Source organism: Acartia tonsa, chromosome 11, assembly GCF_053477335.1.
Source record: "Acartia tonsa isolate MP-2025a chromosome 11, ASM5347733v1, whole genome shotgun sequence".
NCBI lineage: Eukaryota > Metazoa > Arthropoda > Copepoda > Calanoida > Acartiidae > Acartia > Acartia tonsa.
This window is the reverse complement of record NC_137270.1, coordinates 26,223,172-26,246,322: the sequence shown is the minus strand read 5'-3', so window position 1 is coordinate 26,246,322 and position 23,151 is coordinate 26,223,172. Positions and strand designations below refer to the sequence as shown.

The 23,151-nt window shown below is 30.3% G+C and overlaps 1 protein-coding gene across 2 annotated transcripts; it reads left to right on the top strand.

Moving 5' to 3' along the window:
* Nucleotides 1-544: 544 nt before the first annotated feature.
* Nucleotides 545-15,683, top strand: LOC145331543 (uncharacterized). Of its 2 annotated transcripts, none has more exons than XM_080176253.1 (8): nucleotides 545-657; nucleotides 1,078-1,170; nucleotides 1,759-1,781; nucleotides 2,536-2,592; nucleotides 4,033-4,092; nucleotides 4,607-4,677; nucleotides 12,974-13,025; nucleotides 13,357-15,683. In XM_080176253.1, the coding sequence occupies exons 1-7, from the start codon at nucleotides 611-613 to the stop codon at nucleotides 13,019-13,021; spliced, it is 399 nt and encodes a 132-aa protein (XP_080032379.1). In that variant the 5' UTR covers nucleotides 545-610; the 3' UTR covers nucleotides 13,022-13,025; nucleotides 13,357-15,683. The 2 variants fall into 2 exon arrangements, with proteins under 2 accessions (XP_080032379.1, XP_080032378.1); XM_080176252.1 differs by having other exon boundaries at nucleotides 1,756-1,781.
* The last annotated feature ends 7,468 nt before the right edge of the window (nucleotides 15,684-23,151 follow it).

Sequence of the window (23,151 nt, the reverse complement as noted above, 5' to 3'; positions counted from 1 at the left end):
TGAAATTATACATAAAAAATAACAAAAATAGGCTACGCATAAGATGATGTAAAATAACATATTTGAGGAAACATGTTGGAAATCTTGAGACGTGATTTTTATTTTCCAATTTGTTTACCACTCTGCCACGTATTCAGCAAATTAATTCCATTTGAAATGGCGAAAGTTGAAGTAAAAAAGGGAAGGGGATTGAAAAACTTTTTTTTACTTAGAATTGTTTGTCAGAATCACATTCCCTTTTCCCTGTATTCAATCTTTTTATCGGATATCTCATATTTCTTACGGGAATAAGCAATTTCTCAAAAAAATAATATCGTGAAAAAAAGGTGCCTTTTATCTACAAGTGTTCAAACCAGTTTTAGTCTGATTACATGTTGAAATTCAAATTTTAATTTTCATTTATTGAGTATTATTTAAGAAATGTAAAATGTTCTTTATATTTTGAAATGATAAAACAGGAAAAAAAAAGTTTACTTTTCAGAATTTCAATTTTTTTCTGCATAAAATTTGTAGAAAGAAGAAGCATTCATATTTTATTTCTTTTTCAGTGTAACTATCTACCAAGATCTGAGAAACATTTTGGTTGTGCATATTTCTATTTGTTTGTGAGATGAGATTAGATATAGAAAATATACTCACACCAGAAGAAATGGAGAGGTAAATCCATATTCATTTAAGTACCCATAGTTGTTAAGCCAACAAATGAGAAAACATTACTATAAAACTTTGGGGACTAGTGGTTTAAACAATCAGTCCATTGTCCCCTCTATTGTTTATCTCTGGAAGTAAGTACTGGAAAATTTAAAAAAAAAAGATGACAACGTCTAAAATAGCAAAGCAGAAAAAGAGTTTAAAAGATTATTATTAGATCATTTTTGATATCTATTGATACATCTGTTAATCTATCATTCCATCTATCGATCTATTTATATTATTCTGTATGCATTATTCTTTCTATCTATCCATCTGTATATCTATCCATCTATCTATCTATATATATATTAATCTATCTATCTATCTATATATCTATCTATTTATCTATCTATCTAACATTCTATCTATATATATCTATTTAAGATACAATCTAACCCCCGAAGACTTGAAAGCAGTGAACATAACAGATAAAGATTTGGCAAAGTATAATATTACATTACAAGAATTACAAGAAAGGTACCTTAGTTTTACTTTTAAATATACAAAAGAATATTTCTAAATTATAGTTAAATTCGTGTCATGATTAAAGACGTTGAAAATTGCACTATTTATACTGTAGATAAAGTGTATGCTAAGAAAACGGTGGGTTTCTGACAATTTTTGTGTTTTTGAACTTAACAAGAGCGTTTGATAGCATACCATCAGCAATAAAATATCTGAAAAAAAGGTTGAATAGTCATTTTAGTCGAAGTTTTATAGCTTAGACAATCTTTCACACAAAAGTAAATCTAAATGTACACTTTCAATAAACAAATATTATTTACTAGCGGTTTTGCCCCAAGCCTGTAAACATATCGTTCTTTAAGCTTTAGAGATATTATAAAAAATTATGAGTGCAACTTGCAAGTATTTTTTTTTTTTTTTGGGGGGGGGGGGGAGGGGGAGATTTTTTCATGTACTATGAAATTTTTCCCACTCCTTATATTTGTTTTTAATATCAAAATCTTGACAGACGGAGGGACGGAAAAACATTGTTCTACTTTGTATTATAGATAACTTAATAATAGCAAAAAAAAACTAATTAAAATTTTTCTTTGCAAGCAGCAGTATTGATAAATTTGCAGAAGGTAAAATAGTTTTATTTATAGAAAACATTATTAGATCATTATTTTAGTAAAATGTTATGCAAGAAGGTCTAAGCCTTTTTTATGCGGGTAAAATGAGGGGTTTCAAAGGTTTGAGGAGAGTAAATCTAACGTATACCCCCCCCCCCCTTCCTCCTTGGGTGTCTATGATCTTAAGGGATAAGTTATTGGACGATAAATGATTGCACATTCCCAATGATTATAAACAAAATAACCCCTTTCTTATGGATTAACATTATTGGTTAAAAAGTTTGAACACTATTTATTTAGCTTTAAGGCCAACCCTTAAAAGAACTGGTTCACAAAACCCGTATAATATTTAATGTCTTTACATGCAGTACTTTTCAACAGCTCAATTCCGCCTCTCATCCTTTTGGTCATATATCCTCCTGTATTTTTGTATTTAAATGTTCTGAAAAAAATATTTGTGGCCCCTCCTTTTTAGGGGTTGGCCTCTCCTTGTGAGGAGGGTTGCCCTTCATAAGGAAGACAAAATTTGGGTTCCACTTGGGTTCCGACAACCCAACTAATGCATACATGCCAATGTCCCCTCCCTTCTTCAATAAATTTCTTCTTTGATGAATAAATAAAAAAATGTATAAATATTTTTTTAAATAAATAGAGAGTCTAAAGGTTTATTTGGACAAACTTAACAAATGCTAAAAGCCTTCTCGGAGGGCTAAACTTAATCTTACCTACCTAATCAAATGTAATTGGTAAACATAATTTTGTTTAGTTATGATACAAGAAAGAAACGAACAATTCTACATAATGGGTGCTGTCATTGTTTCAGGAAAGTCAAATTAATTGTTCATAATTTAATTGAGATGGTAAGACAAAATAGGTGTTCTTCAACTGTTGAATCCTTGCATGGATACCCAGAACCCAATGTAGAGTAACAGTCATAGGAAAACAATACTTCTCTCTTATTTTAATTTATTTTAAACTTAATGGAGAGAGGGAATTTGAGAGATTATGTTTGTTTTAATTTATTAAAAATAAAAACTTAAATTGCGTAACTGTAATGTTATTTGATTTTAAGATAAACTTGATTCATTTCATATCAAAAGTCTTAAAAATCTATTAATTTTTTGTGTGGGTTATGCTTTTAAGTTTTCTCTTTTTTTGAACTTCAATTCATTATTTTTCCAAAATAATAAAAGAACAGTAAAAACATAATTAATTTTTAATGTTGCCCTCAATTCGAATCCCTATACCTTTTAAACTATTTATAAAGATATTTTTAGAAATATTTTGAAATAAATTAATTATAAGAATGGATAAAAATAATCGTTACAGGGTAGTCCCGATTGGTTAGGGTTCCCCGAAGGAGTTAGGCATAAGGAAATAAACTACCCCCCCCCCCCACCCCCCTCTTTTTTATTTATTTAAATAAAAAGGAGGGAGGTTTCTCTGCTCGCTAGGTACTTTGGGGAATTTAACTTTTTTATTACAGTTACAATACTTCAACTAGTTTATACAGGAAGCCATGAAATAATAAATTAAGGGAAATCTAAAGAAGCAATTTAAAAGAAATTAAGCCTAGGAAAAGTTTAATCTTTATTAAATCTTTTCCTCATTCAAAAATAATCAAGATTTTATAATTTTTTAGTAGTATAACACAACCGGCGAATAAAACAAATTTTATGGAATTAAAAAAATACATATTCTAAAACAAGGCCGAAAATGGTCATATATGCGTATATGTATGTATTTATATCATACAATAAATTGCATATTTTCTTATATAGAGAGGGAGAGAAAGAGAAGAGGTTATATATTAATTTAATTTTCATTATCTTCCCACCCAAGCAAAATTTGAAGTACCTATACAAAAATGAGTTAAATTGAAAATAAATAATACACTCAACTAAAACATACTCTAAGGACACTCTAATAACAATAAACAGCTTTTCCGTTGTAAGGAATGATTCAGTCAGCGAGTCAGTAATTCAGTGAGGGAAGTGGTTACCTATAGAGATGCTACACATCTAAAAACTTAACATACATGTGTCTAATATTCAAAATTATTTGATATTATTAAGTCGGTAATTCTTAAAAAAAACAAAAAACGACCAAGCTAATATTGCTTGATTCACTTTTATAAGGGACAAAATGAATTAAAAATGATTGCTAAAATCGAAATATACAATCAAGAATAGTGTATTTTTTTAATGGGTTGAAAAACAAACTAACTATTAAATAAAAAATAATTTGACTTTAAATTGATCAGTTTTTGTGACGTGTTTCATAATATTAATCATCTATCTGGCTCTCTTCCCTCCAAAACCAGGTATAGATATTAAATTTGGCAGTTATATATAAGTAACAGGGTGTCCATCTGTCTGTTTAAGTGTATATTATAGGATCTCGATATAATCGCGATACCGATATGGTTCTTCTTATACAGTGAAGCTTTATACAGATCCAGGAAATGTTTATAACTATTTAAGAGTAGAGGTAATTCCACATTCTTGATAAAATAAAGGGACAATCTTTGACTTAGAAGTATGATAATCTCAAACGGATTAGCCGGAAACCGCGTTTAAAAATATCAAAATAAGAATAGTTGAGGTTATACTGAGGCTAACTTTTCTATGATATACCATATTCTAAAATAAGTGAAAGAACCTAAATGCCATAAAGGTTGTTATTAGTCAAACAACCAACCAAAATACTTGTAGATTGGATTTGCTATTTCATCCAAACATATTTTTAGTAGCATAGTCTCACCGAATCTACAACTGATTTAAAAGATCATCTGTCCATAAATCAATACTGTATTGTAGTCAACTGTTCTGTTTCAGATGAAGTTCGACAACCGAAGGACGAAGAATCGTCAGATGCCGGACAGACCATGGCTCAAACTGACACAGGAATTACATCAATATAAAAACTAGTTATAGAGTGGCAGCGATTTTCAAATTATGTAAAAAACAACTAAAAGTCAGTGATAAGACAATGGCCGATAAATTGATTTACGTTCCCAATGATGATACAAAAAATTACCCCTCATGTACTGAGATTAAAATTAGTGTTTGAAATGTTAGAGCACTGATTTTAATGAACCAACGAATGACCCCTCCCTCTCTGACTAAAAATAGTGAAATTATTTTGGATGAAATTAACTTTGCTTTAAAATTTTCCGCCAATCAAATTTGCAGTTCACGATTTTCTTTGTAAAAGAAAAAAGAAAGATTTTTATTTTTTTGTACATGTTTTTTTCAGGTAGATCTTTTGTGTAACTAAATATCCTAAAAAAAACAGTTGTACCATTGGGTGAATTTTAGGTAGTTAAAGGCTATTCTTTTTCTCTCCTACCAAAAATCTCTAAGTAAGAAGCAGCATTTTTTCTTACCGAGTTAGGCTACATTAATTATATATCTGATATTTACAAAAGGTTCAAGAAATCAGATTCAAATTATTACATTAAAAATAACCCATTGAGGCCTCAAAAAGAACGAGTATAATAGAATTCTTGTAAAATTTATAATGTAGAATTTTATAAAGGTTTTAAATTTCAGCGAATCTATTCTAAGTAATATGAGTTTGTATGTTTGTCAGTCTCTCTGTCTTCAAAGATCTTGTCATCCGACCATTTGGTAAATGCTATTATATAAAGAAATATTTTTTTGTCTATTTTGATCTCACTAACCACTAACCATTTTAACCATTGGATGTTTTTTTACAAGGGGCTCAGTCGTTTTTATTTTATAAAACTGATTATTATGACTCTCAGTTTTATATATTAAGTGACAGGGTTGTCTTTGTTTCTGTCTGTCTCTGTGAACCGAAGGATCTCGCTAACCGCTGGAAAGGTTTCTAACTATTCTAGGAAGAGAATTCGTCATTAGGAAAAAAAGACCCCCTCCCCCAAAAGATAATATAAAAATAGTGGAGTTTTACATTACACACCCCCCCCCTCATCTTCCCACATTAAGTACCAGCAGAGCCTCTAGGGGCATAGCCGCTAGTTTAATTTCATTTAGCTACCATGAAACAAAATCATCCCTGATATTCATCTACGTGTTGTATAAATTTTTTTTCTAATTAATCTAATTATGATTAAATGGGTAGAAAATGTTCTTTCAATTAAAAAACAAAAGATATAATAAAAAGGAATAAAAAAAAATAATCTACTGACACTTATAATTGTTTATGTTAAAACAATAAAACAAGAACAATTTTATGTATAATCTATAAATACATAATTACGCCAATTTGGTACCTTAAAACTAAGTATTGGAGGCACAGTATTTATCTTTCTGACCCAACCTGTACCCACGTTTCTAAGCTTACAAATGGCTGAAAGTTTGGGAGAAGATTGATCGACAGTTTATTGTCTCCAAATTTTATTAGAATATTTTTCCTGGTACCTTGAATTTATTGCAACATTCATCTCCATTGTTGAATGTTCATTCTGACCAGCAATAAAGCTGAGTAAATGTGATGGCAGCTACCTGGTTGGCCAGCTGCCAGCTAGATTGATTTCTCACATTAAGCCACATTTTAAAGGTATTTCAAATAAATGAATTTTCAGAGACAAAAGAAAAGGTCAATCATTGAGATATATGTATGTATATGCTTCTTGTTCCAAAATCAGTGGCATGCACAGGGTTTACCAGGGGGGAGGTGGGCTGCGTGATAGAATCCCTTAATTTTTACACCCAAATTACAGCAAAAACTTAAAGATGTGTAGATGTGTGCAAAATTTTATTTTATACTCAACGGGTGTACTCTTGTCCAGGGGGGTGGAGACTTAAGAGGGTTATTCCACCTCCCTTATTTTGCCACAGGGTATGTACATCCCACCCCCTTTTAATTTACCAAGGGGTTGATACACCCTATTTCCGAACGCCTCTGATCAAAATTATACTATGTTTGCAACAAATTGTATTACATAAAATTCAATCACAAATTTTTGCTTATTTACATATTTCTTCACTTTGCAAAGTTAGTTCATAAAATGTTCTTTAATCTTATTAGAAAACAAGTATGACAAAATTGATAGGTTTAAAAAAATTCTTGTGTCTTTCATATCAAATACATAAAAAGTTGTATATATTCAATAAAAACAAAATCTTCTTTGAAAATCTAATTCAACAAAGTCTTTTTAATTTTTCACACCATTAGTTTTATAATTCTTAATTTGACCTGTCAAAGGTTTTGCAAACTGTAAGATCAAATTATAAAAGTGTGAAAGCCTATTTGGAGAAGTGCAAAATATATATTTGATTTTTATAAGATATTTTTAGAATCCTGTTATTTAAAACAAAACATTGAATTAACTTTTATTATCTTAACAATAATATTACTATTATTTTAATATACACTTATAGGACATACTTATAAAATACTTAAATGAATACACAAGTAAAAATAAAGAAATTTTGTTATTTTCTTTTATCTTGAGAAGAAGAAAATTTATTAAATTGTGCAATTAAGTTTAAACATTGTAATATGTACTTTAAGACAAAAGTCAATTTAGAAAATATTTTCTTATCTCAAATGGAATTACAAGCTGGGGTGATACAAAATTATAAAAATTTAAACAAGATATTAATCTAATGTTACATGTTCTGCAAAATCAATTATAAGCATACATATTACATATATTTTAGAAATTGCAGGCTTTTAACTATTCCTACTCTAGGTATGTAATCGGTACATATATCGCTAAGTATATCTTTTAAAAGAAATATAAATATAAGTTAGACCTTTATCCTGTTCCTTTTTTGTGGAACTAGTCAACATTAATTAGACTTATGCAGTTATTTTTATTGAAATATTAAAACAATGCATATTGGTATAAAAAATACTTATAAATTTAAAGCACACTTGAGTGGCCGAGCATTCATGGTTTTGCATATTTATCCACTTATACTCAAGATAGAAATAAAATTATTCTATAAAATGGGAAGAATAAACATTTCTAGATCCTACAGAACGATTATATAAATGTGGATTTGGATGTTCTATATGTACATTGTTTGCATCATGACTATTAGTTGGCCTGAGTCAGCATTGCATCTTTTTTCTCTAGAGAAAAAAAGAATATTCAAACAAAGTTGGATAAACATTGTATAGTCAAGAATAACATCATTTTGTTTTAACATTTTGAACAATAGAATATGCATTAACCGGGTTATAATATTCTCTGTTGAAAATAATGTTTAACAAAATAAAATATTCTGACATTTAAATGTCTGTTTATAAATCTTTAATGGTTTTTTCTATTGAATAAGTTATGAAACATATAACAACATTCAATTTAACATCATAAAAGTAATATTAAATGTCAAAATTTTAAATGTTATTCAAATATGTATTAACTAATTGATATTAAACAATATTAAAATGTTACAAGTAAAATAAAATGCAAAAAAAAAATATATAAAAGTTGTTTATTTCGGACAAGAAATATCCAGATAATGATGCAGTTAGTAATCAGCCATAGGGAAAAACAAGAGATTATGTTCGTACCAAAACACACTGATTATTTTTCCATATTATAAAAAACAAGGATGTCAACTAGAAGGGAAACTGTTTGATATGATGAGTAAAACTGAGTTAGAGGAAGAGAAAAAGACTGAAATAAGAATTTAAACAATTAGATGAGGTAGAAAGAAAGTGAAGGGGTTAAAAGTAAGTAGAAGTGTAATTAAAGGGTGAAGGAAGATGCTACACTAATAATGATATCAGCTATCCTAGCAATAAAGATGATAGACAAATACGAAAAAAAACAAATATAGAGTGGGTGATGCTACTTATTATGTCATTAGGAAGTACAACTGTAATATGAATAAGAAAGAAGATAAAAATAATATGATCCTAATGATGTTTTGATAAATTACTTAATCCTAGACAAGAGAAGGAATACCTACCTTTAGACAAAGAATAATTGTTGCCTATTCTTTATTTGGCGTAATAGATTATTTTTGGAAGGAAGCTGACAGACAATGGAAAGAGATAATGCAGTGCAGTGTTAATTAATCTGTTGTTGCTGAGTCTATTCCTATCTGTGTGTGTTCTATAGGAATAATAAAATTAACACAAAAGAGTAGGTGAAGATGTATTTTCTTTTTTACTTTTTGTGCATGAAATATAAAATGTTATTTCATAACTTTGTATTCTTTTCTTTTAAACATTTTTGTCATATTCACTTCAGAATGATTACTATTCAAATGGTATGATTTTAAATTTTTAATTGTATGTAATTTCCTACATTGGCTGTTTCATGGAACTGATACAGCAGAAGTAGGAACTATTCTAATTAGTTTTAGGTTATGGCATAGATAAAGGCTAATATCCATCACTCCCTGACAATTACTCCTTTTTATTTTTAAAATGATAGTTAGCATGTATCAAATTACATTTTTTCTCTCAATCCAATGCACAGAAAATAAATGAGTAAAATGACTTTAGCTCTAGTGAACAAAATGGCAGTGTCTGTTAAAGCATTGGTGTGTATGGGGAATCTATCTTACAAGACATATCTTTTTATTTCCTCTAATTTTCCTGGTCTAAAGAGTCAGTTTGTTGTCAAGCAGCAGGTGGTACAAAATTAATTTTTTGGTGATGCTTTTTCTAGAAAGAAATTATCAAAAAAAGTTACCTCTAATCAGCAAACATTAATATAATTATAACTTTTTTTTGTTAAAATTTGTTTTCATAGTTATGTAGCATGGTGGCTGTGGCCTTGTGCATGTTCGTTCTTAACAGAGGAGAAGATAGGGATATCAGTATAGCATGCACAGTTTGGCTTTGTTCCACCTTCCCTTTACTTCAATTACATTCACCCTAAGGGAGTAATTTAGGATTATCATAGCTCTTTTTTTAGTTACCTTTGTAGCAACACTGGTAAACTTTAGAGCTATATTTGTAGCACCACTGGGTAAAAGATCAATAGATGTATGGAGTAATGAAGGTTTCTTTATTTAGCTTTCTCTTTAGGACCACTGGGAATCAAAGATCTATAGAGACAGGCAGTTATATAGCTATTTATATTCAGCTATTTTTGTAGCACCACTAGGTATAAGAGATCTATAGAAAAAGGGAATAGAAAGAGATATATATAGAGACAGGAAGTTACATAGCTATTTATATTTAGTGATTTTTGTAGCACCACTAGGTATAAGAGATCTATAGAAAAAGGGAATAGAAAGAGATATAGTTATTCATATTTAGCTATTTTTGTAGCACCACTAGGAATAAGAGATCTATAGAAAAAGGGAATAGAAAGAGATATCTATAGAGACAGGAAGTTATATAGCTATTTATATTTAGCTATTTTTGTAGCACCACTAGGTATAAGAGATCTATAGAAAAAGGGAATAGAAAGAGATATAGTTATTCATATTTAGCTATTTTTGTAGCACCACTAGGTATAAGAGATCTATAGAAAAAGGGAAAAGAAAGAGATATCTATAGAGACAGGAAGTTATATAGCTATTTACATTTAGGTATTTTTGTAGCACCACTAATTATAAGAGATCTATTGAAAAGGGGAGTAGAAAAAGAGATCTGTAAAGATAGGGAATAATACAGTGTTTTTATATTTAGCTATTTTTGTAGCACAACTGGGTAAAAGAGATCTATAGAGATAGGGAGTAATATAGGACTATTTTATTTCTTTATGTCTGACTCTGCCAGTATTACTTACCAGGGATAGAGGGGACATTAGATTGTTTATCACACTAGTCCCCAAAGTTTTATAATAACATTTTTTTTTATTTGTTGGCTAAAAAAAATTGGTGACTTGTTAAAGAAGGTGTATCAACTTTTTCACTTTTTTTAAAGATAGCTAGCCGGTTCTTTTAGTAAGTAGTAGATGTAAAATTTTTCATAGAATTCAGATATGCAATCGGTTTTTTTGTAGACCTCTTATTTTTTAAGTAATTTAAGTTTTTTTTTTTAAATTAAGTCGATTTTAAGGTACTAAAATGCAACAAAAAAAAGAAAGAAAATGGCCATTATAAACAAAAATAGTAAGATCTTTAATTTGACACCTTACTTTTTCAATTCTGTCAAGTAATTATTGAAAAAAAACGATTTTTTTAAACCCACGAGAATAAAAACTTTAAACTAAATTTTATCATTACCAAGGCATAAGAAATAGGCATTATATATACTGTTAGAATGAGAAAAATATTACAAATCCATTCTAAGCAAAATTGAAATAAAAAGTTTACAATATAGTTTATAAACTACAATAAAAGGAATTATATGAAAATATTATATTATATTATACAGGCAACCACCTTATTTTTTGAATTGAGAATAGAAATGGGAAGGGGGTAAAGAGGGGGTAACTAGGGGATGACGAAAGTGTTGCCTGTACAACAAAATAAAATAGGCCATTTTTTCATTTTGTATTTTTTTACTTTTTTTCAATTTTGCTTACAATGGATTTGTAATATTTTTCTGATTCTAAAGGTATATATGAACCCATATATTTTTTACCTGTGAAATGATAAAATTAAGTTCAAAGTTTTTATTCTCGTTGGTTTTAAAAAATCTATTTTTTCAATAATTACCTGACAAAATTCAAAAAGTAAGGTTTCAAATTAAAGAACTTACTATTTTTGTTCATAATGGCCATTTTTTTCCTTTTTTTTTGTGTTTTAGTACCTTAAAATTGACTTAATTTTTTTTTTAAACTTAAATTACTTAAAAAATAAGAGGTCTACAAAAAAAACGATTGCATATCTGAATTCTATGAAAAATTTTACATCTACCACTTACTAAAACAACCGGCTAGCTATCTTAAATAAAAAGTGAAAAAGTTGATACACCTTCTTTTAATTGTTTGGTTAATTATGTTTGGTATTCAAACGTTGGAACCACTAATTGTAAACTAAAAAAAGGGTTATTTTATGTGTTGTCAATGGGGATGTTCATCAATTTATCGGCCGTTGTCTTTTTCCTTTTAATCCTTGATTACTTACAGTCTAGGATACAGATAAATATTTGCAAATATTGTCCGTAGAACATAGAAAGAAAATTATTTTCTCGTATTCATTCGAATCCGGTGGACAGAAACCGGTTCTCATCAATACGAAAAACTATGTCTAGCATTGTTTTTTATCGAGTTGTCTACGAATATAAAAATGTACAATGATAGGATTAAAACCAGATTTTGTTCATTTTTATACCCTCGGAAAGCTGTTTATAATAAGATGCGATAAATAACTAATAATGAAATTCAGCATATTGTTGCATTCCAATCGAAGTGCGTTTGGGGGGGATGGCGAGGGGTTTTTAAACCACCCTGGCCAAAATATATTAAACCTTAGATATTACACCAGATTTTTAAATAAAATGAAAATCGCAGCGGGCTAAAATTCCAGCCCCTTTTACCCATGTAACGAACTGACCGCTAAACGAGTTCCATGTTGGCAAGCAAAATTGACGACATTTTTTCGCTGCCATAATATCCACGTACATTCTATATCCATTAATTGAACATATAGAGTATAGGAACAGAAATGAAAATTATTTATATTTATTTTCTATGTATCTATCCCTGCTGAAGCCTGCAACATACAATTTTATTTCCGTCTCATTTAGAACAGTTTCCACAAAAAAAAATATAAAAAAGGAGAAAAACTAGGTAAAATAAAACAAAAAGTTGTTTTGTACTTTTATTTTCTTGCTTTTCATTCTAGTTTTAAAATTTACCACGACAATTTAGATTTGCGACGTCCACCCAGCTTATAGGGACTTCGCCCCAATAAGTAGTTGGTGACCTCTCCAAATTTTTACTCACACAAACATTAAATTTTCTTTGGGGGGTGTAGCTCAAGCAAACCTTGTTATACGGTCAGTAAAGCCTACTATATAGTCTTTTTTATAAATGGATGAGGAATATACTTCCAGATATTATGATAGTGAAAAATTGTCATTAATTTTGGTTGCTACTTCTCCTTTTATTGGCAAGTTCGTTTATCCATTAGGAGGATATCGTCATTTTAGCCCGCTCCATGTTTCACTTTATTAGAGAACATTGTAATCTGGTATAAAATCCAAGTAATTATAAATTCATTGCTTTATAATTTAGACTTTAAACATAAAAATAAAATCTTCTCGCATAGTTTTTTTTATCTTGCCAATGGAGCTAAAAAGAACCTGATTTAATTTCTACATATATTTTGATGTGATGTTCGTCAAAAGGAGAAGAGAAGAAAAAATTAACAATTTCTGACAATCCGGGTGCAAAGTAAGCTTGTAAGTATTTAAACCTTATGCAAAAGTAACGAGATATCTGTATGTCTATGTGTATGTGTGCCTGTCTGTACCGAAGGTTCTTGCTAACCGCTGAACCGATATGGTTTTCCTTTACAATGGGTCCTGGGAAGGGTTATACCATTTTGGGGGAGGGTACCACAATCCTCCCTGTAGAAATTGCCTATGGAAAAATGCCTTCGCATAAAAACTGTTTTACCTTTTTTTAATTTTGAGGGATTTGGTACATGTTTTTAAAAAAACCACTTTAGTAATATTAACATAACTTTCTTATTCATTTTCCATTTTTGATAATTTTTAATATTTTTTTCAGGTTTTCCAAATGAGTTGGTGTTAATTCTCAGCAAACCTACTATAAAATATATATTATACTCCTATGTGTACAATTCGTGATAAATAAAATAACAGTCGAGAAACAAAACAGTTTTTGTTAAAAATTATATTTTTTGTTAATAATGAATTATTAAGCGGTACCGATAATATAAAATCAATGTGACTGATTTTAGATATTCAATATAAGCAAAGCTTTTTGAAAATAAAAGTCTACAGTCGTAAGGTTAAGAGAAAATGGTAGAAATGTAATGGGTAAATTATAGGATAAGTACGTTAACGAAAGAGAGACAGACATATTGAGGTTACTTATAGTAAAGTTTCGCTTAATTAACTTTGCAAAGATGGTTTTATGGATAGTTGTCTAGTAATATGAAAATAAATTGGGTTGATTTTTTTCTTGTTGAATAAATTAGGAATTGATTTTTAGCCATTTTTTAACGTTTCTGTGTACAATATACATAAAATATTATATTATTGGTACCAAACTGTTTTATTCTTAAATGTTATTATTATAAATCTCAAGTTTTCTTATAATTTTATAATCAATATTATTTCATTTGTAGATTTTTTTATTATATTTGAAGATATTCAAATAGTACAATTAGTGTGTAGATTATCATTAGATGTTTAGTTGCTGTATAACGAGCGTTTGTCAATGCGTCGAAGGTTAAACAAGGATGACAATATAAATAAGTAGCAAAGCATAAAAATCCTGGATTGAAATAACGACAAAGAGATTTAAAGGGCAGATGTTTAGAGATCATAGATAAGATAGTGGACCAAATAATGCCATTTCTCGCGGTCGTACTTCATCATGCGTCATGTTGGAAGGGTGACGAAATTTCAGTTTTTGCTATTTGATTTGCTATTTTCTCTATAAGATAAAAGCGATGCTAGCAATAGTATTTAATACCCTGTAGTATAAAATAAATTTTTCTCAAATTGTTAAATCTGGGATCTGAAGCTTGAGTCACCCTTCCAACATGACGCATGACCCGTACAATCGCGAGAAATGGCATTATTTGGTCCGCTATCCAAAGATAAATGATAAAATTGGGGGGAGGGGGGAGATTACAAAACTTTTTTACATTTTTTAGCATGACTGACAGACAGACGGATCAAGTAAACTATATATTAAATGCTTATTAGTTAAAAAAAATTACAAAAATTCAGCTGTCTATCTTGAACATTATCCAAGAAAATCACATTTCCCTCATTAGCGCTACAGATTGACAGACAAAGTGACAAAAGGCGTATGAATGTGAGTGATTTTTATTAATTTATGCAAATGACGTTTTAATTGCTAAATATAAAAATTGTACCTTATAGAAATGCGGTATATCAATTTCAATCTATGTAAAATGTTGCTATTTTTTATTGCTACGCTACTGAGGTGATAATCTATTAATTATTCATTTTTGTTGTAGATAAGAAGATACTCTACAATTTCATATATGCAAGTTCGTCATTTAAAATAGGAATCTTAAGGGATAAGACAATGGATGAAAATTTATTTTAATCAAATCCTCCACATCAAAATAGAAAAAATCCCCAAATATCCAGTTTGTAAAACTTTGGAAACCAGTATATTTGAAGACCAGTGTCTCCTTCCTCTTGGCTTGTATTAAGTTAGTTTTGCTTTTTTTGGTGCTATATTCTAATTTAATAATAATAAGATATCAATGAATTATTAAATATATATGTTAATAAACAATATTATTTAGAATAGAGTTATATATTTTGAAAAACTTATTTTGACGCAAATTAATTTGTTTTTTTTTAAATATTAATCTAACTATTTCTTAACAATTTTAAAATTGTTTACTTGTGTTTCTATTTTATTTCTATTAAAAGAAAACTATTAAAAATGATTTTCCTTATATAGATTTTGTTTTGTTTTATAGTTTAATTGACCTCAACTCTAAGATTAAGGAAAAGGCAATGACCTAAGGGATAAGACTATGGCCGATAAATTGATGTACATTTATAATGATGATACACAAAATTACCCCTTCTGTAGATTACAATTAGACGTTAAAATGCATGGACACTCAACTAAATGAACTAACCAATCAATTTAATAAAGTTGTTAAGCCATAGAATAATACAACATGCCACTCCAACTATTAAAATTGTCAAAATGAAAAATATTAGATTATTGAGATAAATGTTTTTTCTTCCTCAGCTTTTTATTAAACAAGTATATCTATTTTTAACTGGCAAAAATACATAATAAAATCGCTATTTATGAACGCAATTTTATTTTTATTTTATAGAGTTATTAAGAATATCTAAAGTAGTTCTTAATTTTTTTATCTACTGAAGTACAATAATTTTTCTGTAAAAAAATATATAATAAATTTTTATTTGTATTATTAAAGAATAAATAATTGTAAAAAAAATTGTATTGTTTATTTATGATTTTTATTATAATATTCGTGGAACATTATCTGTTATACAACGATATACATGATTTTTCAGTATGGCTGAGAACCAGTTCTAATCCAGCGGATATTCATCGGTTTCGAATACCTGCTGGAAAAACATTTCTGATTTATTTATTACATCTAGAAAACTAAGTTTAGAGATTGAAATATTTTAGCAGGGATGCAGGGACAGGTAAATGGAGGAAATAATCAATACTTCGCTGATATGCTCCAACATTAGATTACAAACCATTACCCTAGTACTTTTTAATATCTTTCTTAGGGGAGTTTAGTGTTGGTCCTCCCCACCCACCTTGAACAGTATTCAAACGTGACTTGTGATTGCAGTTTGAATCGTAAATTGGTGCTGGCGATGCGGTATTAGGTTATGTGATGGTACATTCACAACCTTACTTGAAGTAATGATGAATTACGCCTGTTCATGCACCAAGGCATTCCTCCTTATCTTACTTTTGAAATTACGAATCTGACTTGGCAGTAGTAGGTTCTATTTTAGATGTATCTAATACAACAAGGCAACACTCGAGCGCGACATCAGGCTACCCTTCCGTGAATGATTATAAACCTTCCCTGTATGTACATGGGGAAAGCTCTACTTCAAAGGAGAACCCTATCGGTTCAGCAGTTAGCGAGATCCTTTGTTACAGACACACACCCACTATTAAACATCCGCTTACATTTAAATAAATTGACCTATCCCTTCAATTCTGGGTATTAAGGCATCCTTCAATCAGTGAATGGTAAAGTTAATCATTCAAAGTTGGTTGTAAGTTCACGTCCGCAAAAATAAACTTCTTTACCGTCAGTGGCGTGCATAGGATTTGAAAATAAGAGGAAGTAGTCTTCTTTAATTTCTTTATTTAGAGTGGTGTTTTTTGAAAACGAAGCTTTTCTATAATTAGGGTCGGTCCGTACGTCTGAGACAGAAAGCTTTTTTCGTTAATTCAGGCATGTTAGAATTGTCCTATCGATTTATACTTTGCATGGTGATTCCTGTAGTAGTTAGGTACGATTTAGAAAGCGTAGCAACTCTATAATCATTACCAGAATGTCCGTACGTCCATTTTAAACATGTTGATTTTTCTACTTTTTTATTTTTATGTGATCTAAATTTTCCGAATAATTTGATTTTTGATATATTGATTCCTGGGACAACAAAGTATAATGTTATAAGCGAAGCAACTCTATAATCAAGTCATAAAAATGTAAGTATGAAAATAAACATTATCCTGTATCAAGCAGTTTTTCAACAAATTTACTTACAATTTTGCTTTGACTCTTATACATTTATATTCTGATTATTCAGATCTGACACTATACAAGTGTTAATGTCCAATTGTCCTACCGTTTCAGTGCTTCGCTTTTATGGATGTTGTCATTCTTGTTTTAAATTAAGTTACTAAATGTGTAAGTATAGATGGATAACCCAGACAATTACCTGGGGATCTTTTTCTGCTAGCAAATTGCTTTCTGCTCTTTTGAAAAAGCGACTTTGCTGTGTTAATATTGGCTGATATTCAAAGATCCAATTGAAAGAAATCACAGGGACTACGGGGTGGGGCCTTACAGTTATTTAACCGCTACCCCCTCTATTGTTTTACTATAATATTTTAAGTCACATGTGATTAAATCCTGAGATACAAGGGACCAAATTTTAAACAAAACTTAATTCAATTATTTAAAACTGTCTGGGTATAGTACCTTTCGTAACATCGCACCTTATGGGGCGATTCTTCGTATTTTTCACAGTAGCTTTATTATCTTTGATTGGGGGGAGGGGGTGTAAAATGAGGGGTTTGAAACAAATAAAATATAGTCGGATTACTGTGTTATTTTGTTAGTTTGGCTGTTTAGATCGCACTCCTAAAGTTGAACATGAGCATGCAGTTTGATTTGCAGCTAGAATTCTAAACAATTTCAAAGTAAACTCCTTTAAAGAGCCAAAACATTCCTTCTTTTTAAGAGGGAAGCTTCTCATAATTAGGGTCGGTCTGTCTGGAGGTCCGTAAAGGTTAGCTTTTTTTGTTAATATAAGAAAAACAAAAAAACATATAGCTTCTCTGAAACCCATTAGATCTAGCATTTCCGAGATCTGTAGCTTAAAAAAACCTGAAAACTTTTTATAATAGGATAAAAAAAAAGTTAGCATTGGACTGTCCCTTGACTTAAAGGTCAACTTTCTTAATGAGATAAATCCCTCAGATTTCACAAACAGGATGTGCACTTCACATACTCAAAGATACACTCTTTTTGAATTTGTGTTGAAAAATAACTAAAGCAGAGGTGGATTCTTAAAAAAATTTGCCCCACTTTGCAATTTTTTTTTAAGAATCCACCTCAGTTCATCTTTATGACAAGTTCCTTTAGAAGAAGCCTGTCGGGAATACAGCGTTCTGCTGAAAGACTGCCATAACTTATACAGGTATAATGTTAGTTTAACATTTGCCCCCCCCCCCCGCCCCCCCAGGATTTAGAAATGGAAGGTAAACGGACTTTTAAAAATACACATGAGGCGGATTCTTAAAAAAATTTGCCCCAATAATCGCTTAATGGGGCAAAATTGTTTTCGTGAAAAATCCACAAAAATCACAATAAGAATCTACAAAAATTAAACAAAATCATAGAATGGTTATGAACATAAGCTTTTATTTAATTTTTGTAGACTTTTTATGTGATTTTTGAGGATTTTTCACGAAAACAATTTTGCCCCACTAAAATTAGTGGGGAAAATTTTTTTTAAGAATCCACCTCTGGATTTTGGATGGCTCCTGTGGCCGCCGAGATTAATTAAAAAGTTGCATATTTGTGGCATCTAGAAATCAGAAATTTTGAAGCTTTTTATAGTGCCAATAAAGATTTACGTAACACTGGTCTACTATTAGTAAATTAAAATGTATACTTGCCTATCATTGGTCACTTGTATTGTATGACGTTATTTTTATAGGCACTGTAAAGCGCTAAGAAAATAAAGTAAAATTTTCTCAGCTGCTATAAAAGAAGGAGGTCTGATATATTGTTTGATGCTTCTTAAGGAAATTTTGTATACATTATTGAATTTTTACAAATCCTTATAATAAAGTAACAGGATGATTGTCTGTTTGTATGTTTGTAACGAAGGGTCTTGCTAACCGCTTAATCTATCGGGTTCTCCTTAACAGGGTAGCTTATCAAAGGTCCCAGGAAGGTTTATAACTATTTTGGGGGAGGGAACCACCCTCCCCAGAAAAATCGACAAAAATAAATTGAATAAAAAAACACCGCCGTGCGGACATTTTTTCAATTAGCTAAAAACATAACTAACACTCTCCGTCGGCAAAAAAATTATTTTTGGTAAATAGCTGAATTTAAAATAGATTGAAAAGAAACAATTTTACGTGTCCCTAGAGGCCTCTAGGGGCGTAGCCGCTAGTAGCCTATAAAGTGTAAACCTTATATATAAACAAAAAAGTTTATGTTATGTTGTGAGATACAAAGATGAGAGGTGAAACTTTTGTCATTATGTGTCAATATGTTTATATCAGAGATATTGAAATAGTTAAATAAAACAAAACTGCAACTGTGGCATAACAAGTAGCACAGACGCTTTCTGTTCAGGTTTGAGCCTCGGCCTATCACTGTGTCATATATAAAGATGTTTAAATAGTTCCTACTGCTGCTATGTCAGGTGCGCTACATTAATGGTTATAGTAAGGGGAATGCTTTGGCACAAAACAGGTGCAACTCAATACCATTAACAGATAGAACTCCCAGACAAAGCTCGTGCAAAGGGTTGGTTGTCTGAAGGGCGTTTGACCATATAATCATGCATATCATTAAGCAAGATTGGGTCTAGAGATACAGGGGTAAAAATTGGGGAGTGGGGCGTTGATAACGTTAAACGCTATACCAAACCCACCACAGATTTTTTTTAAAAGGCAAAATTAGTTGGAAATAAAAATCTAATTTTCAAAGCTGTTTATCTATCTCTGTCACATATGAATCTATAATATATGTACATAAATGCATGTATCTGTATAGATCAGGTACTTCAGGGATAAGAAAATGAACGATAAATAGATATACTGTATCCACGATGATAATTAACAAAATCATCCTTTCTGTTTATTAAAATTGTTGGTAAATTTTTGACACTAACCAAATATTAATTCTGCTTTAACCAAACAAATTTAATTTAAAGTATCCAAAGTTTTTGGGTGCCAATTTGATTTCCAGTCCAAGGTGCTCTCCCTCCCTGGTACAGATGCATGACACACAACTTGTACCCAATGTCCTATTTTCTTGTGTTTTACATCGAGACATTTACCATGTATCTACACAATCATAACAGGGATCTATAGGGATAAGACAATGGCCATTATACATCTCCATTGATAATTTCCAAATTACACCTTCTGTAGATTACAATTAGTGGTTAAAACGTTTGGACACTCTGCTAAATAAACCAGCTGATTAAAATTCAATTAAAGTACCCAAGACTATTGAGTCAACGAATAAGAAAACGTAATTATAAGACTTTTGGGATTAGTGGAATAAACAGCCCAAAGGCCCTTCCCTTCCTGCAATCATATACCTACAATCTTTACTCATTGTTTTTTGGTTGTAATATACATATATGTATGTATTATTATATAGAAAAAACAGGATGTCTATGTATCTAATTGTCTGTTTGTGTGTAGCGAAGGATCTAGCTAACTGCTAAAAAAAATGGTTCTCCTTTACAGTGAAGCTTTTGGAAGGTCCAGGGAAAGTTTAAAACTCTACCCTCCGAAGAGAAATAACCCTTAGAAAAAAAATGCCCTCAATTTTTTTTATTTTGTATTATTTATAAAATTGAAAATGGAAGGTGCACACCCCCCCCCCCCCTCCCCTTCTTATGGGACTGTAAGGGTGAAGCTGCTAGCATCACAAACAGAAATAATATTTCCCTATGAAAGTTGGAGCACACTTTGTTGTTTGTGCAAGGAAGGAGGGGACAGTGGAATATAGATTAAACAAGTAGACAACGGTTAAAATTGTTAAATCTTCATTTCGTTGTTAAAACGTTTAAACCAATAATTTTGATATACAGAAGAGGTAATTTTGTTTATCATAATTGAGAATACACATCAATTTATTCATGATAAACGCCTCAAGAAAAGGACAATAATAGAAATTGGACACTTCAAAATACTACCGAATAACATATCGAGAGGACAAATTACCCAGATGACAGAAACCTACTAGACCATGAACATACTCTTGTTTAAAATTACAAGGGCAAATGACCAATAAATTACTGCTTCTTAAAGTTTAATTAATATTATGTTTGAAAGATATCTTTGTTGTCTACAATTTAATAAAAAAAACCTTCTCTAAATATTTCTAAAACTCAAGAATACAATGTACAAAAAATGCACTGTACAAATCCAGACTTTGAATTAATTCACCATTAAACAGAACCCAAAAAAAACGATGAACATAAAAGAAAGAAACTCTTGTTGACATAAATCAATACTTACGTATATATACTACCTTTCCCATGTAGAAGTCCTAAAACCTTTTTTACAAGATTAACAAGAAATGGGATAAGATTTATCCTTATAAAAGTAACAGGATGTCTGCGTATGTGTTTCTCGCTTCTCATATATCAAGGAAGGTTTATAACTATTTTGGGCTACAATACCACCAACCTCTAAGATTAAAAGGGGAGGATCTATTACACCCCTCCCCCTTCCTATTTATTTGGGGTACTTTTAATGTTAATTAACAATTTAATCTGCAATAAAATTTTCAGTATCACAATCGGAAATTTTTATCATGTTATCATTCATTGTCTTATCTATTAAAATACATAAATAATCTGAGGTGGATTCTTAAAAAAAGTTTGCCCCACTAATTGCTTAGTGGAGCAAAATTGTTTTCGTAATAAATCCACCAAAATCACATTAAAAATCTACAAAAAAATAAACAAAATCATAGAAGGGTTATGAACATAAGATTTTATTTAATTTTTGTAGATTTTTTATGTGATTTTGGAGGTTTTATCACGAAAACAATTTTGCCCCACTAAGCGATTAGTGGGGCAATTTTTTTTTAAGAATCTACCTCTGTTCACAAACGACCAACTTACAAAAATATTTTTCAGAATTTCTGTCAACGTTTCCGATTTTTTCTTGGTTAGTAACTAAGAGAGAGAAGGACTAAATTGTTGAAAGTCCACATTATCTTTCAAATTCAGTTGTATAACTCCCAGGGAGGAAAGAGACATCGGGCTTTTATTTACACTCTGGTATCTAAGGTTTATCAAGCACAGTATCATATTTGTTGCCTCAAAAACATTGGGTACTTTTATTAAATTTTAATTGGATTGTCAAAACTAGTAGTGTTCAATTGTTACAGCCAATTATTTTAATCTACAGAACGTATGATGTATACTATGGGGATGTATATCAATTTATCTTTCATTGTCTTATCCCTTTATATCCCTGTATAACTCTATTAAATTGTTTCGGAAAGCGAAGCTTTTCTAAATATAAGGTGTTACCGTACGTACATCCCAGAAACAACTCTATGGACGTAACTTTAGGAATGTTAGAATAATTCTAACGATTTCAAATCATACAATTGGCCATCAACTTTTCATTTAAACGAAAAAAGAAAATGTAGAAATTTATTTTTTGATAGAGGGTGGTTTGTCTTTGGAGTAGGGGAGGTACCCTCCCCCCAAATAGGTATAATCCTAAACAAAGCTTCCTTGAAAAAGAGAATCATATTGTTTGAGCGCTTAGCAAGATCTTAAGCAGCAGACACATATAGACATCATGTTACTACGATAAGGAATATTAATGTTCGTTTGTCCGAATGTCTGATTTTTTAGCTCAACTTTTTGTTGAGCATTTCATTCTTGTTAATTTTAAAGAAACCCTTTTTCCAGTGTGGCCCCAAATCCGTTGCATTTTAGCTGGTTTAAAACGGCTCTCAACCTTACCGGACAACTGTCTTTAATACTATGCATAAATATATTTTGTTCTTTATGTAATTCCAGTTAAATTTAATCAATTTAGAACATAAACGACTTTTGGCTCAAACGATTGATTTTAAAAAAAAAGTTTTTTTTATTAATTACTGATCAATGAATGCCGGACTTTTTTTTTGGTAAGGTTTGGGAATTTTTTCAAGAGACTATTTCTATTAGAAAGATAGAGGTATCCTCACCAAAAGTACCCATCCATGGACCTATAATGAAAGATTCTCTGTAAAGAAGAACCATATTGGTTGAGATCCTTGGCTACACATAGACAAATGTACTATACAAAGTGTCTCAATAATCAGCCATGTGACGTCATAAA